Here is a 14,410-nt window from a genome sequence, read left to right on the forward strand (position 1 = left end):
TGCTTTTATTAATGGGGAAATAACACAACTTTAGAGTGCAAATTGCCATAATTTATCTACAGCTGTTTAAAGAGGACGTTAATGTTAATGGAAGAACTTTATGACTCAGTGACTCTAAAAACACAATATTTTATTTAACCAGGATCTGAACGTTATCTACAGCTGTTTAACAGTTTGTATTAACCATGATCAACTGGGAGCCCGTTTATAGTGTGTTATATCCATTAACTGAAAAAAAGAAAGGATTATTTTTTCTAAACTGAAAGGTTTAATGTAGTTTGTATGTCCAATGCAGGGTTCAACATAGATTGAATGTTAGATTAAAAAAAAAAAGAAGTACTGCAAATATTCAATCGTATTTTATGTTTAAAAAATGACACAAAAAAGCTGTAAAAGACTAAACTGATGATATCAGCATAATAAAATTCTTGATTCAGAAAACATGTATCAAAATGCAACTTCAAATGTGAACGTGAGCTTGGCCATAGTGATTAAATCTGAGAATGACGTATATGATAAAGACCAAACATCCTGTTGTTCAGAGGAGTGACGTTGCTCCAGTTGTTTTCGGACGGCCTTTTTTAGGCTTGTGCCTCATCTCCCTCAGCATGGAGATTGTCGGCCGTGGTTGCCACAGGAACGCTCTCTGAGGCCTCCTGCACCTGAAGAGGGCTCCTTTTAGTGGACAAAAAGAGAGTTGATGTTACACACTTGAACTGGGAATGACATGATGAAATGCAACAGCATTAACGCTTTGAAAACTAAGCAAATTGCCTTGATTTCTTTCAAGAAGAAGGGAAGTAGTAATTTAAGAAGAAAAGACCCCTGAAAAATAGCAAGAAATCTGTAAAAAGTACAAGAAAATTACTAGAAAAATAGCATAAAAAGGGAGTTAAAAACAAAAAGGAACAAGGAAATGACCTCAAAGAAGCACTAAAAATTATTATTCAAGCTTTTTAAATATGTTTTCAAAAATGTAATTTTAATATTCAATTTAAAATATATTTCAAAAATAAATCTACAAAGATCTGACTCCATAGCCTAAAAAGGTCAAAACATACCCCAAAACATATAAAACCTTATTATAAAATCTTGAATATAATCTGTAAAAGTAGTAGAAAGTACGGGAAAATTACCTAAAAATTAGCACAAAAGGGAGAAAAAGGCAAAAACAAGGAAATTACCTGAAATATGTTAAAAAGAATTATGATGATCATTTAGCATAATTCTAAATATGTAACTATTATTATCATTACAAATATTGTATATATTATTACTATAATATATTATTAATATATTTATATATATTATTTATTATATCATATATTTTTTTCTTTTTTCCCTCGAAATGTTCCCTTACTTTTTAAATACTTGTTAAAGGCATCAGAAAGCAGTACAAGAAAAGTGCTGTTAAAGGGTTATAAAAATAAAAATAAAAATCTCACTTCATCTCGTTGGCCTCTGATACTTTGACTGATTTATATTTGTGTTTTTTCACAGTGTGGGCGATGAACCAAACCACCAGGAGGATCAGCACGCACCCAAGCAGCGCGCCGATCACAGCACCAGCAATCACTCCGTCACTCACTTCTGTTCACACAAACATGAAGGAAGGAAGTCTTTTAAAGTATTTTTGTCAATGTGTGTTTTTTGTTCATATTCTCAAACAACAAAATTACAAACATACCAGGACTCAGCTCAACAGTGCAAGTTGAATATCCCACCACATTCGTAGCGTTGCAGCGGTACTCCCCAAACTGAAACTGGGTCATGTTTTGGATTTCCAGTATTCCACCTGGGGTTGCTGAGGAAACGAGTGCACACGCATGTTTAAAGTGGCTGATTTTGCACAACAGTACAACACAAACATGCACTACTGACCTCTTCCCCGTGCACGACTCCACGTGCTAGTCTGGTCCAGTCTGGTCCAGGTGTAGGTTGGCTTTGGGCTCCCGTGCTCGCTGTGGCAGGTCAGAGTGACCAGGTGACCAAATTCCACATCACCGTGCACGGAGCAGTAAGGAACAGAGGGCCTCTCTGACAGAGCACAAGGAGGATGCATAGGTTTATTTTGTTACTTTAAATTTAGTAAATCTACTTTATCATGAAGCACATGTTCAATCAGCAGAAATTCTTCATACTGTTTCAACAAGAGCAGAGTAAATAGATCCTGAGAGGTTTGGTAACAGAGTTTACGTCACACTTGTGTCTGAGCCCCTTGAAACCTGAGCAAAAGCTTCATTTCTGTGTTAACATGACAGGAAACAAATTAGACATTAACAAGAAATTACCAAAAGTTAGCAAGAAATTAGGTAAAAAGTTACAAAATAACTACCTGAAAATGTGTAAAAAGAACTAAAAAATGGTTTGAAAAAGAAAAAAAGGAAGATAAGTATGTAAGTGCTGAAAATGGAAATATAAATAATTTTAAATATATAATTATTGTTAGTTAGAAGTCACCCCAAATTACCAAAAAATACAGTAAAAAGTTACAATAAAACTATCTGAAATTTTGAAAAAAAACCCAAACAAAATAAAATAGTTAAAAACCCCAAAACAAAACGCTTTAAGCACCACAAGCCAAGAACCATCTAGATACATAATACTAGAGAGAAGTCTGCAACTAAAACCAACCAACCAAAACAGTTTATATTGATAAATAGCACCGCAGGTTAGAGCAAAAATGTGCCGTTTTGATTTTGGGGTGAACTGTCTCTTTAAGACTGTGGTGAAAGAAGTTCTCACACCCTTTCCTTACTATATATGTAACACAAGTACATCATTTAAAAGAACTCCAGGTAGAAGTATAATTAAATAAAATATACTCAGTGCATTGTATGTATCACATCTCTCCTTTTTGACATTATGTACTTTGCACCACGCCTGGATGAACCCATATCTACAAAGCTGTAAAGACAGATAGTAGCTGCACTATATACTTCTATATATACTAAAATAGGTCATAGCAGTCACATCAAGGTAGAGACAGGATGACATGTATAAATCTGTGTGCCTGGTAACAAAGACACTTTACTCTTTCCTTCACTTGCTGTTAATCAAACAGGGCGTCGCGTGTCCGTCGGTTAGTCATCACGAGGCAGGAAGTGCGTTGGGTGTGGCCTTACAACTCTCTGCTCCTGAGTTCAGACTGAATCTCCACATTTTAACAGCTATTTTCACAATAATGGAAAAGCTTACATTTGTAATTAATTATAGACTCCTCGCTCTTTAAAATATTACCATATGTAACAGCAAGCGATAATGAAAATCTTTAATCCCACAATAATCAGCATGAGAGGAGCCATACATATTCATACAGCGCTTAAGCATGCATCGCATTCAGCGTGTCGTCCTGCAAACATTTTCTTAAAGGTTACGAAGGCGTGTGTTTGGCATGCAGCAGATGCTGATGTATATTCTGAATGCAGTACAAGGATGCAGTCACAGTCCTACTCTAATTTTCCAACACTGACAATGAGGAGAGTGCTGCAGTAACCATGGAAACTACCGAGGATACTGAGGCCTGCAAGGTTGTCCCTGGTAACTCGCTGAATGAGAGGATTCAAACTGAATGTAATTCCCTAATCACACGATTCAGGGCCGCTGTTTTAATAGATTTGTTAATGTTACAGCGCTGATAAAAGATACATTTTGCTATTTCATATCCCTAAAATATGTACAACCTTAGCAAAAAGGTCCTGTAAGTCAATACACCATAATAAGTGATAAAAGTACTGCGATTGTGTCAGAAAAACAAAAAACTTTTTTTGAGAAAAAAACAAACAAAAAACAAACAGATTTTAAGTCAAAATAATAATAATAATAATAATTTAAAACATACCGATAAATGAATATTAAGTATAATAATAATAATAATAACAATAATAATAATAATTTAGAATATAATAATTAATAAATAAATATAAAAAGATATTGTTAAAGAAAATATAATTGAGATATAATTGAAAGAAAGAAAAAAGCCCTCCAAAATAATCTTTTAAAAAGAAAAAATCCTGTATACGTGTGGACCTTGCTTCACTTAAAGCAAAAATAAAGGCCCACAACCATTTACAAATGTGCAGATTCACTAAAATTTAGTTTCATCTCCACTTGAGTAAATTAAAACTGAAATTCACAGTTGATATTAGGTAGATGAGGTAAATATATACACAAGATTATTAAACAATGATCTCTGCGGCCATTATGGGGAAATACAGATTCTGTTCCCCTTTTCTCTGTCTTAGTAACAGTTTTCAAACCGCACCAGCACGTAGTCACTTTATGGACTACACCCAGGTCCAGGTGTGAACAACATGCAAATATTCAGCTGATACTGTTAAGGGGTGTGGCCCAGCAGTATCATTTGTCTCAAGGCTGTGTGGTTATCTCGCTCTTACTCAAATACTAATTTAGTCGGCTACATTTATATCTACTTGACTCTTAAAGGGGCAGTCAACCTTAAATCAAAAATATTTATTTTCCTCTCACCTGTAATGCTATTTTTCCATCTAGATTGTTTTAATGTGAGTTGTAGAGTGTTGGACATATTAAGTATTATTATACATAAAAAATATATATTAAAAAAAATTCAACAGCAATGTCTCTTTCCAGAAATCATGATCTGTTTACTCAACATAATCAACAAACTTTGTTTCATGTCCGAACTAATTTCTTTTTACTGAACTGCAACCGCTGATTGTATAACTGCACAAAAAAGCAAGCATTTTTGAAAATGTTTTTGGTGCTTTGAATCATCTAGTGTCCATATTGGTGAGACATCTCTACGGCTGATGTCTCCAACACTCGGCAACTCACATTCAACCATCCGTACGACAACTTTTTAAAATACAAATGTTTCAGTGTTTCCTTTTTTAGTTCAGCCTTTTGTTTTCAGTGACAAATCATATTTTTAATGCCAACATTTACTGTCACAGCTCTGGCATCATAGAACTGTCCCTTTAAAAGTAAACAAATTCATACTGTTTTTTAAAGTTTGCATTTGGGATATTTAAAGGTCCTCACTAATTAAATTTTCTTTCAAGAGGATGAAACATTTATTACAAAAAAATAACGTCTGGAATTAACAAAACTTACCAAGAACATCCACAATGATATTGACCTCCGACTGTCCGTCCACATCTGGAAAGTTGTGAACTTGACAAGTGTAGACGCCAGCATCTGCTCGCTGCATGTTTCTTATTATTATCGAGGCGTTTTTGGTGGTGGCGGGAGAAGACGGAGTCTCCAGCCTGCCTCTAAAAGAATCTGTAGTGATGTCCTTTCCTGACTGATAGTAATACACCTGAAAGCAGATGGAAACAAGTCAGATGACGTGACACGATACAGACACAAATATTTCTGTATAATGCATTTCTGTAAAACCTCATTGTTGTAAAACTGGTTTAATTAAAGGTTCAGTGTGTAGGATTTAGGGGCTGGTAATGAAACATAATAAGCATGTTTTCATGGGTAGATAATCACCAGATAATATGATTTGTTGTGTTTTTGTTATGTAAAAATGAGCCGTTTATACTGTATCTACATACGGACCGGGTCGTCATCAGGCCCCCAGTGATGTGCACCAGGCTTTGAAGCAAGTATTTATAGTGGTCAAACACTGTAATTACTACTTCCGTGTCCACAGTGACTGAAAAGCTAAAGTGACATGGATGAGCGCAGCATTTTTATCCAAACATTTTTAGACTCAGACAAAAAAAGAAGAAAAAAATTCAAAAACGCATAGAATTCACACCCAGCACTCTCCCATTGCAAAGCATAAAAAAATATGCTTGCCTCCCAAAAAATGAAAAAAAGATTTGGACACAGCAGCTTTTTCAACATAATCCTTCCTGTTTTTTCCTGTTAGATTAATCTTCAACTCACAATAATAGCCATGCTCTTGCAATCATTCTCATATAATAAAATCTGCTTTCATCTTATTTCTCAATCACAAGCTTTGTGGTGTCAGTGAGGTGTGTCTCTTGGCAGTCGGTCAATATTATATATATATATTTTATGGATATTTGACGCACTAAAAAAGGCGCTCAAGATGTTTTTGGGGAATGCTGAAGCTTGATTTAAAAGCAACTGAAACTTTGAATATCTTTCAAAGTGTCAAGTTCTTTCATTAGATTAAACCCAGCGTTAATCTGATACAACAACCGATTAAAAGGACAAAGAGCCACATTTTGAGTGAAGAAGATTTTGTCCTGCGTTAGCAAACTTTAAAGAAACCAAAAAATGACTGATGTCTTTACCGTGTCACTTAAAAGCTTCGTAGAGTCATTAAACAAACACTGCAAGCAACTGGACTGAAACCAAACATAGATGGGGAAAAGGTTGCTTTTGTGCTCAATAGATGGAAATATTCCGACACTGAAAATATTGCACATTTTGCCTCTTTTTGGCGCAAAGCTCTGATCTGAGCAGCAGTGTGTGTCTACCTGCTGTGGCGTACTGGAGGATGATGACTCAAAGTTCCACAGGATGGTGAGCCCGTCGGTGTTCTCCGCAGTGGTCACGAACGTACATGGGAGCAGGATGGTTCCTCCCAGTGTAACATTGACATATTTCTTTGGAGTCTTGACTGTGATCAATTCAACACATCCTGCAAAACAACAAAACACAAAATTAAACATTACTAAAAACACTGCAATCCCACACATAAAAATACTCCCCAAAACAAAGAATTACAGATGAAGAATCACAAAGTTATTTACCTAGTATGCTTATAAGCACCATGAAGCGCAGTGATGCGGAGTTCATCTTCAGAGTTTCAATCACAGATCTTGTTAAGAGCTCAGCCGTCTGCGCTTTTCACCACCAACTCTTGCAAGCAAAACCGGAAGAGAAGTTTAAAAAAAAAAAAAACCATTACAGTGTCACAGGCAAGGTTACAATATGCTGGCTAATGGACCGGCCGATACTGTTGATAACACGATGTTTGCATTTCCATGTTTGCCAGACTGGGTGTGTGTAGCCTACTGTGTTGTTTTTCAAAAAATGTTGATGTGGCCGTTAATAATTTGGGATGGGAGCAGATGAAAGCTAGGGAAAAAACACACCCGTTCATAAATATATCTAAATAATATGACATGAATTTTTAAGTTAAAAAAAGGTAATCTGAAGTTCACTTAATTGAAGTATATCTATGGGCAGATTATAAGACAATAGGGCCCTGGACATACATGCAAAAGGACCCACCACCTCAAAACACACAGACTTTGTGGATGTTTTGCATCTCTTGATTCCCTTAGTCCACTGAAACCTGAGAAAATTTGCTTGATTTCAAAGAAACAAAAAACACATGAACAGGGCAATGACAAATTAAAGAAGAAACAACACAAGGAAATTGCAAAGAATAAGTAAAAAGAAATAATTCATAAAAAGTTATGTGGATTTAAAACTCCTGGATGATCCGCTCAACTTTTGAAGTTATGTGATGCAATAACAGCTCTTGTAGCTGCTGCTGCATCATGAGGGAGCCAGTTCCTACTGACAGGCTCATAGACGTAGCATCATGTGACCTATAAAAGGTGCTTCCATTGCCCATTGAAGTTTTACAAAATACGGCTGTTTCGAATTGCTTCTGGTCACCTCATGTTAGCATAAAAACTTTTTTGTGATATTTTCCTTTTCTATTAGGTGCATTTTATATGCGCAGTATTAATTTGAGCAGTTTGAGGGTTAATGGAAACCTGCCTACTGACAAAGCGGCGGTATTTGATGAATGAGAACAGACTGACTTAGATTGAGTCTAGCTCAGTGTACTTTTTTTCTAGCTAGATTTTAAATGAGAGCAGATCAAGTTACAGTCAGTGAAACCGATGTGTGTGTGTGTGTGTGTGTGTGTGTGTGTGTGTGTGTGTGTTCGAGGTTGTTGACTTTAAACAACAGGTTAGGGCCACAGTGTGTTGTGACACTGATGGTTAATTCATTTTTCAGTACTTTGGCAGTAGTTTCGCTACAGCTCATCACTCTGTCCTCCTTGTCTTGTAAGTCAGTCTGGGTCAGGGCCTCTGGCAAAGGAATTAATGTAATTCAATCTCCACCTGGCCTTTATCGCTCGCCCCAAGGAAGTGTAAGCCAAAGCATTGCAACATGCTGCTTATCATTGGGGAGTTCACTCCCTGGCGCTGCGTACCTAATACAGGCAGTTTCACCTTTGTCGTTTCGCTCACAGAGCACAAAGCTGATGGAGAGAGACGGTTAATCACATATTATTAATTGTCTATAATTACCAGAAGCTGACACAAGTAATTTACAATGTGAAAAATGTTGGTCAGGCTTGACTGGAAGGGCGAGGGAGCGGGGCGGATGGAGGTGGATAATGTGGGAAGTGGATGGAGGCATGTGGAGCTTATTATCCAGAAAATGCTAACATGATGGGATGGGAAGTGAGATGATCTCAGTGTCTTAAGACTCAAAACAACACATGTTGGCACCTGTGTGTTTGGGCAGAACTGTACGGCGAAACAAGTAAGGGCAGTCTCCTCAATGAAATCAGCAGCTCTTGAGCAACTGATCAGGATCCAGGAGGGGAATCAAGTTACCAGCGTGAGTAAATAGGCGATAAGAGAGGGTGAATAAAAACTGCACATTGCTCCATAAAGTCAAGCGGGAAAGCCCAAAAAATATGACGAAAATAATAAATAATGCAAACCCGTGGTTACATTTTGAAAATGCTGAGCTGTTCATAAGATAGAGAATGCATAAATAAAATAAATTCTCTGCTGTTATATGGTTCCCTTTTTTTCATTTCAGGGCAGTTTAATCTTCTGGTTTTGGGACAGCATTGATATATATCTGTTTCAGTATCAACTGATGGGAATGTTTTTCAGGAATTTGGACATTTAAAGCATAAAACGACTTGCTGGTGACTCTGTTGGAAAAGTGAGGGAATCACCCAAATAAATTAAAATTCATCTTCTTGGCACCATGTGTTCCAAATTTAATGGTAATCCAACCGTCAATTGTTTAGATCTTAAGCCAAAAACCTCATGGTGGCATAACAGTAAACGTAAGGGGATCTCCAAAATCCTAAACATTTTGTTATGCTTCACTTCAAAAAGAGCACCCTAAGTTGAAGGAGAAAAAAAGGGAGCATTATTGCCTAAGTTCAAAAAAACCTGAGGGACCAGGCTGAGACCAATCCAAGAACAAAGGGAAACCACAAAAACTAAAACAAGAACAATCAGTATGGCACATGGACTACAAGCTGCAAACACACACGACCTGACTACTAAAAAAGGGAAAACACACAGACTAAATGTCCAAGAGACGAATTACTCAATGAAAAACAGGTGTGATAGAAAAACAGGTGAGGAAAGATACAACAGGAAGTAAATGAAAGATGACAGAAAGTGACTTTCAAAATGAAACAGGAAAAAGTCAAAGAATATCAGCACAAAATGTCACAGGAATCGATCAGTTAGTTGTTGAGATAGTTTGGTGTTTACCAAAGTGGTGGCCCTAACAACCACAATCAATCATAGTGATGATCCAGATTTAGAAATCTCATCTTTTGTTACTCAGGATCAGCCAGTCACTTTTGTACCCCAAAGCCACATTGGATTACATCACCCTGAGCCAGATACAAACTTTTCAAGATCACAAAATCCAGATAACTAGTGCCCTAAATGGGACTGTATATTACAATGCAGGCAGTCTGCCAACAAACATACTCCAATTACCATTAAGTGCCGTAGGTGCCACAAATGAAAGTGTACGACATGGAGGTAACTTCCTTTTTTTTTTTTTTTAAACTTCACTGTATTTTACCCTGTGGAATATCAAGAAATTTGGCAGAATTTCTTTCAAAAACAATATGACAAGCAATTTCATAAGAAATGGCCCAAAAATAAGCAAGTAATTAGTAAAAGGTTACAAGAAAATTACAGGAAAATAAAGGAAAAAAGTAAAGTAAAAGACAAGAAAATGATAATGACCCAAAGAAAGTACTAAAAAAGCAGATATATATTTCCTCTTTTTTTTCTGTAACGTAATTTTAAATGATATTTAAAAGAATTACAAATAGAGTTTTCTGCACATTTTTAATAGACCTGTCTAATAGTACATGCCAGCTAATTTTGGGGGCAGTTTTTGTCACATTTTACTAAGCTTTTGTAGGACGTTTCTTGCCAAATTGCTCATAATGTTTTTCCCATATCAGTGAAATACCTCCACACACACTTATTCATCCTCCCACTACAGCCAGCGTCTCCCTGTCAGCAGACTGCGAGGCGAGGAGGTGTGAATCAGAGCGTTGGCTCAGACAGAGTGAGTACACATATGAAGTGTGGTGTTTTCCCTTTTTACAGACCTGTCTGCAGACAGATTTGGCATTACGACAACCACATATAATCAAATAATCATTTGATAATTGTAATATATTTCTTCATAGTGTATTTGGAAGCAATATAGTTGGGTTGGGTGCAGTACTCTAAAGACTGCTATGAAAGGCATTGGCACAAGGAGACCATGGGTGTAAAAAATCTCTTCTTAAAAGAAATGTGAAAAAAAGTCAAAATGTAAAATTAAAAATAAATAAATATATAAAATTGGTGATAAAAGGTACGAAACAAAGAGGGGGTAGGTAAGACCGCAGGCCTAGACAGGGTGGCATAAGCTACAGTATTAATCAAATTGTTCCCAGCAATCACTGGTCTCTCCACCGGGGGTCATGTCATTTTAAAAAAGGAAAGTATGACAATTTCTGATTAAATAGATTCAAAAACCTTGATAAATAAACATACAAACAAATAAATAAATAAGTAAATAAATTAAAAAAACAATAATAAAAATAAATTCCCTAAAAGTAATACATATATATCTATATAAACCTGTTTGCAACAATTAAAATTGTGAAAGTGCTTAAAAATAAAGAAGAAAACATGTGTGTCATACATGCAATAAAAAAGACAATAAGTACTGTAAAAACAATTAAAAGACATTTATATAGGGTGGTGCATATATATATATATATATATATATATATATATATATATATATATATATGCATATGCATGTATAGCTGGGTTAGGGTTATTCCGGTACTATGGAGATACTGGAGCTGCTGTTGCATTGAAGAAAGCAAAGATGCAGTTCAGAAGTTGGCCAGTAGATGACAGGCCAGGCTGTAAGATGTTGACTGTGTGCACGTGTGTTTCCGCGCATGTGTGTGTGTGTGCGCGCGTGCATGTGTTTCTGTGTGTGTGTTTAAGGGTGCAGGGAGCTCGAGACAGATGACAGCAATGCAGCCAAGAGCGCCACATGCTGGCCTCACTCCTCCTCACTCTGCTTTTCTGCTCTCTTGAGGAAAAAATATGCAGGCTGGAAATTTAGCATGATTTTTCTCACTGTCCCTTCATGTACCAACAAACCAAACCACTTACAAGTACAAGAACCAAATCCACAAACAGCTGTGTGAAACGTCAGCACAGACGCGCACAGAAGAAAAGGTCTCCTTTGCATTTCTTATTTTTTTCTTTTCTTGGCACTAAATGCAGTTACACTGAAACATCATCTCACATTGGCATCAAATGAAGGCAAACACTGCTTTCACAAAGACAGACTGTTATCGGAGAAGGTGACCTGTCGCAAATGTGTCTACTGAAGAGAGCAGAGGGAAGGAGGAAGTTTACATCAGCAAACAGTCTAATTGACAGCCTGTCAGAGTTGCATTTAAGCTATAACTTTCATAAAGTGCCAACAGTAAAAAAGGAGCAAACACATAGTTGACCCTTATTGGCGTAAAGAAACATTATCCTTCCACAAGACACATTATGTTCCCATATCCACTCTGTCTAATGGCATTTTTGATCATCTAAATTCTGTCCTTCAGTGACTGACTTCAATCCAGGGAAAATGCCAAAATAAATTGAGAAACAGGCTGTTAAAATTTGCCAGAAAAGTATAATGTTATATGTTTGACTTGTGATCTTGTCGAAATTTTACTGGAGGATTTCACTGGGCTAGAGAAAGGTTGTGTTTTCCCTGCGGCGAACGAATGTTTTACAGTCACCCACGGTGCTTCTACTACGCAGCCAAGCAGTCGCCTGAAAAAATGTTGGCATTGTACATTTCTGCAAACCACAGATACTTTACATTTGCATATTTCATTATGTAACAACATCTCTATAGAGATACAGTGAATGTGCTGACTTTGAGTGTAAACAGCTGACACAAAAGGACACCTAAGGACCAGTTGGGATGAGAAGGTTACGTTATGTTAGTGTAGGTGAGGTTCAGGAAAGTAAAGAAACGAAGGTTAGGTTTAGAAAAGGAACATGGTTAGGTGTCGTTTGTAAATATACATTCTTAACATGACATGACACACATTAAAATAACTCAAAAATCACTTTTTTTCTCATGGGACATGAACACTGGTTTCCTGGACGGAAGTCCTGTTAATCAACTTCCTTATAAAGACTCTCACTCTTTATATGACTTCCTTCTTTATTCCTTGTTACGTGATTGCAACTTTCCCAATTATGTGACTAATGTCTGAGTTAATGGCTTGATTTTTTGATGTTATAAGCAAATTCTGGAGCATTACTTTTTGTAGATATACAGTGGACAACAAGAGCCTGTTTTAGCGGCCCATTGCTCTTTTTCCAGTGGGGATAGTGCAACAAAAATCGGCTGTCTTTTTACTGAGACACTGCTGCTTTTCCAGCAGGGATTTTGCCCAAAAATGGTTGTCAAAACATGATCTTTTCTTGTGGTTGTGTGCCTAAACCTAACAACCAGTTACCCACAGCTTTGCTGAAGTTTCAACGTATTTGCAACAAAAGAATGTGCAAATGTAACATATCTGTGGTTTGCAGAAATGTAAAATGACAACATTTTTCCTGGTAATTGGCGTGCTCTATGTCAAGCATAAAATACTAGAAGGAGATTTCAGAGTCTTAAAATTAGATCTTGATTGATATTCATGAGATAATGCAAATGTTGGAGGGCAACGTCGAGCTCAAACAAAGCCACACGGTATCAATTAAATGTGAAAATTGACTCTGAGATGATGGCATGTGTACCCTCTCGGTTGCATTTCTGCTGGAACATATATGCAGCTATTATCTCACCTTTAACTGCTGCACCACCACCATCCTTTTCGCTTTACCCTCAGATTTTCTACATGATGCCCCTGGGGGGGTTTGGATTTAGTGGTTCAGCCGTGGTCACATTGCATAAAAGAGATGTGTCTTAATATTTTATTAGACACATAATGTTTCCACTCTTCCTCAGCTCTTCACTCTCTTTTCAACCCCCAAACAAGAACTCCATGGCAACACAGATGAACATCCTGTAAAAGGGAAATAGTTGGACACGCTGCACTACAGGAGGAGCATGCTTGACATCTTTATCACGACAAAGATGTTTTGTGATTCTTGTTTGTGGTAAAACACCAACAGATTTTACTCTTTATTGACTGAATAAGTGATGATTCAGTTGATGTTTTCTAACTGGGCAATCCAAGAAGAAAATCAGTTACAGTAAATACCTTGAAAACTGTCTGAATTAGTAGCACCACTGTATTTTAAAATCTACAGTGACATAGGCTTACTTGAAATACTGTAATGTCTTGCACAACCACAGTAATCATAAACCCAATTAAAAGAATAAATGTTGGCATTCTAAATTTCTGCAAACCACTGATAAATTAAATTTGTACATTATTTTTGCAGCAGATACATTGAAACTTTATGTCTTGGCAAAAAAACAACAACTTTTGGAAGCCCTATTCTGGCAGGAAATGTAGCAATGATTCGATATAAACAACTGCATTTAGTGGCACATTCCCGGGTGGAACGGCAGAGATGTCTTCTTAAAAAAAACAGCCTCTTGTAGTGGCTATATCTGCGCTGGAAAAACATCCATTATAGGTGCTTTAAATTTTACTGAAAATACAGCAATGACTCAAAAAACAACCAGTATTGTTGTTTGTTGGTCTCAAACAGTGGTCTCTGCAGCTTGGCAGATATCGCCTTCCAGTCATAGCATCCACTGTCTACTCGACTGCCAGGTGACAAAGTCACGTCATATACTAAGTCACCTTGGGAACATTAATTTGATACATAGGAGACATGCAATGTAACATTGTAACGTGCATTGCAGAAACACACAGTGTAATAATTTTCTGTACACCAATAGCTTAGCATCATTGACCTTTTTAAAAAACTGTTTCTAAGTACTCCAAATGTTCCATAAACACTGTAGTTCAACCTTAATGCAGTGGTTAGAATCAGTAAAGACAGTTTATTAAAAACACATACGTGGCAGAAAGCACAAGCGAACTAAGCCACAAAGCCAAAGCATCCACTGCTTTTCGACCACGTTCATTTTTTTTCCCCACACAGGAACAGCCATCAATTCCTGACCCATGTTAATGCACCCTTTCAATATTTTATGT

General features: G+C 36.8%; 1 protein-coding gene across 2 annotated transcripts; it reads right to left on the reverse strand.

Moving 5' to 3' along the window:
• Nucleotides 1–113: 113 nt before the first annotated feature.
• On the reverse strand, nucleotides 114–9,999 carry LOC121952182 (V-set and immunoglobulin domain-containing protein 1-like). Of its 2 annotated transcripts, none has more exons than XM_088088992.1 (7): nucleotides 6,720–9,999; nucleotides 6,444–6,607; nucleotides 5,095–5,302; nucleotides 1,882–2,037; nucleotides 1,688–1,804; nucleotides 1,542–1,590; nucleotides 114–675 (listed from the first exon to the last, which is right to left on the reverse strand). In XM_088088992.1, exons 1-7 carry the CDS (start codon nucleotides 6,763–6,765, stop codon nucleotides 582–584), a joined length of 834 nt encoding a protein of 277 aa, XP_087945118.1. In that variant the 5' UTR covers nucleotides 6,766–9,999; the 3' UTR covers nucleotides 114–581. The 2 variants fall into 2 exon arrangements, with proteins under 2 accessions (XP_087945118.1, XP_042354641.2); XM_042498707.2 differs by having other exon boundaries at nucleotides 1,446–1,590; nucleotides 6,720–9,986.
• Between the last annotated feature and the right edge of the window lie 4,411 nt (nucleotides 10,000–14,410).

This window comes from Plectropomus leopardus, chromosome 15 (assembly GCF_026936395.1).
Source record: "Plectropomus leopardus strain MGB_pleo_1.0 chromosome 15, ASM2693639v1, whole genome shotgun sequence".
Taxonomy (NCBI): domain Eukaryota; kingdom Metazoa; phylum Chordata; class Actinopteri; order Perciformes; family Serranidae; genus Plectropomus; species Plectropomus leopardus.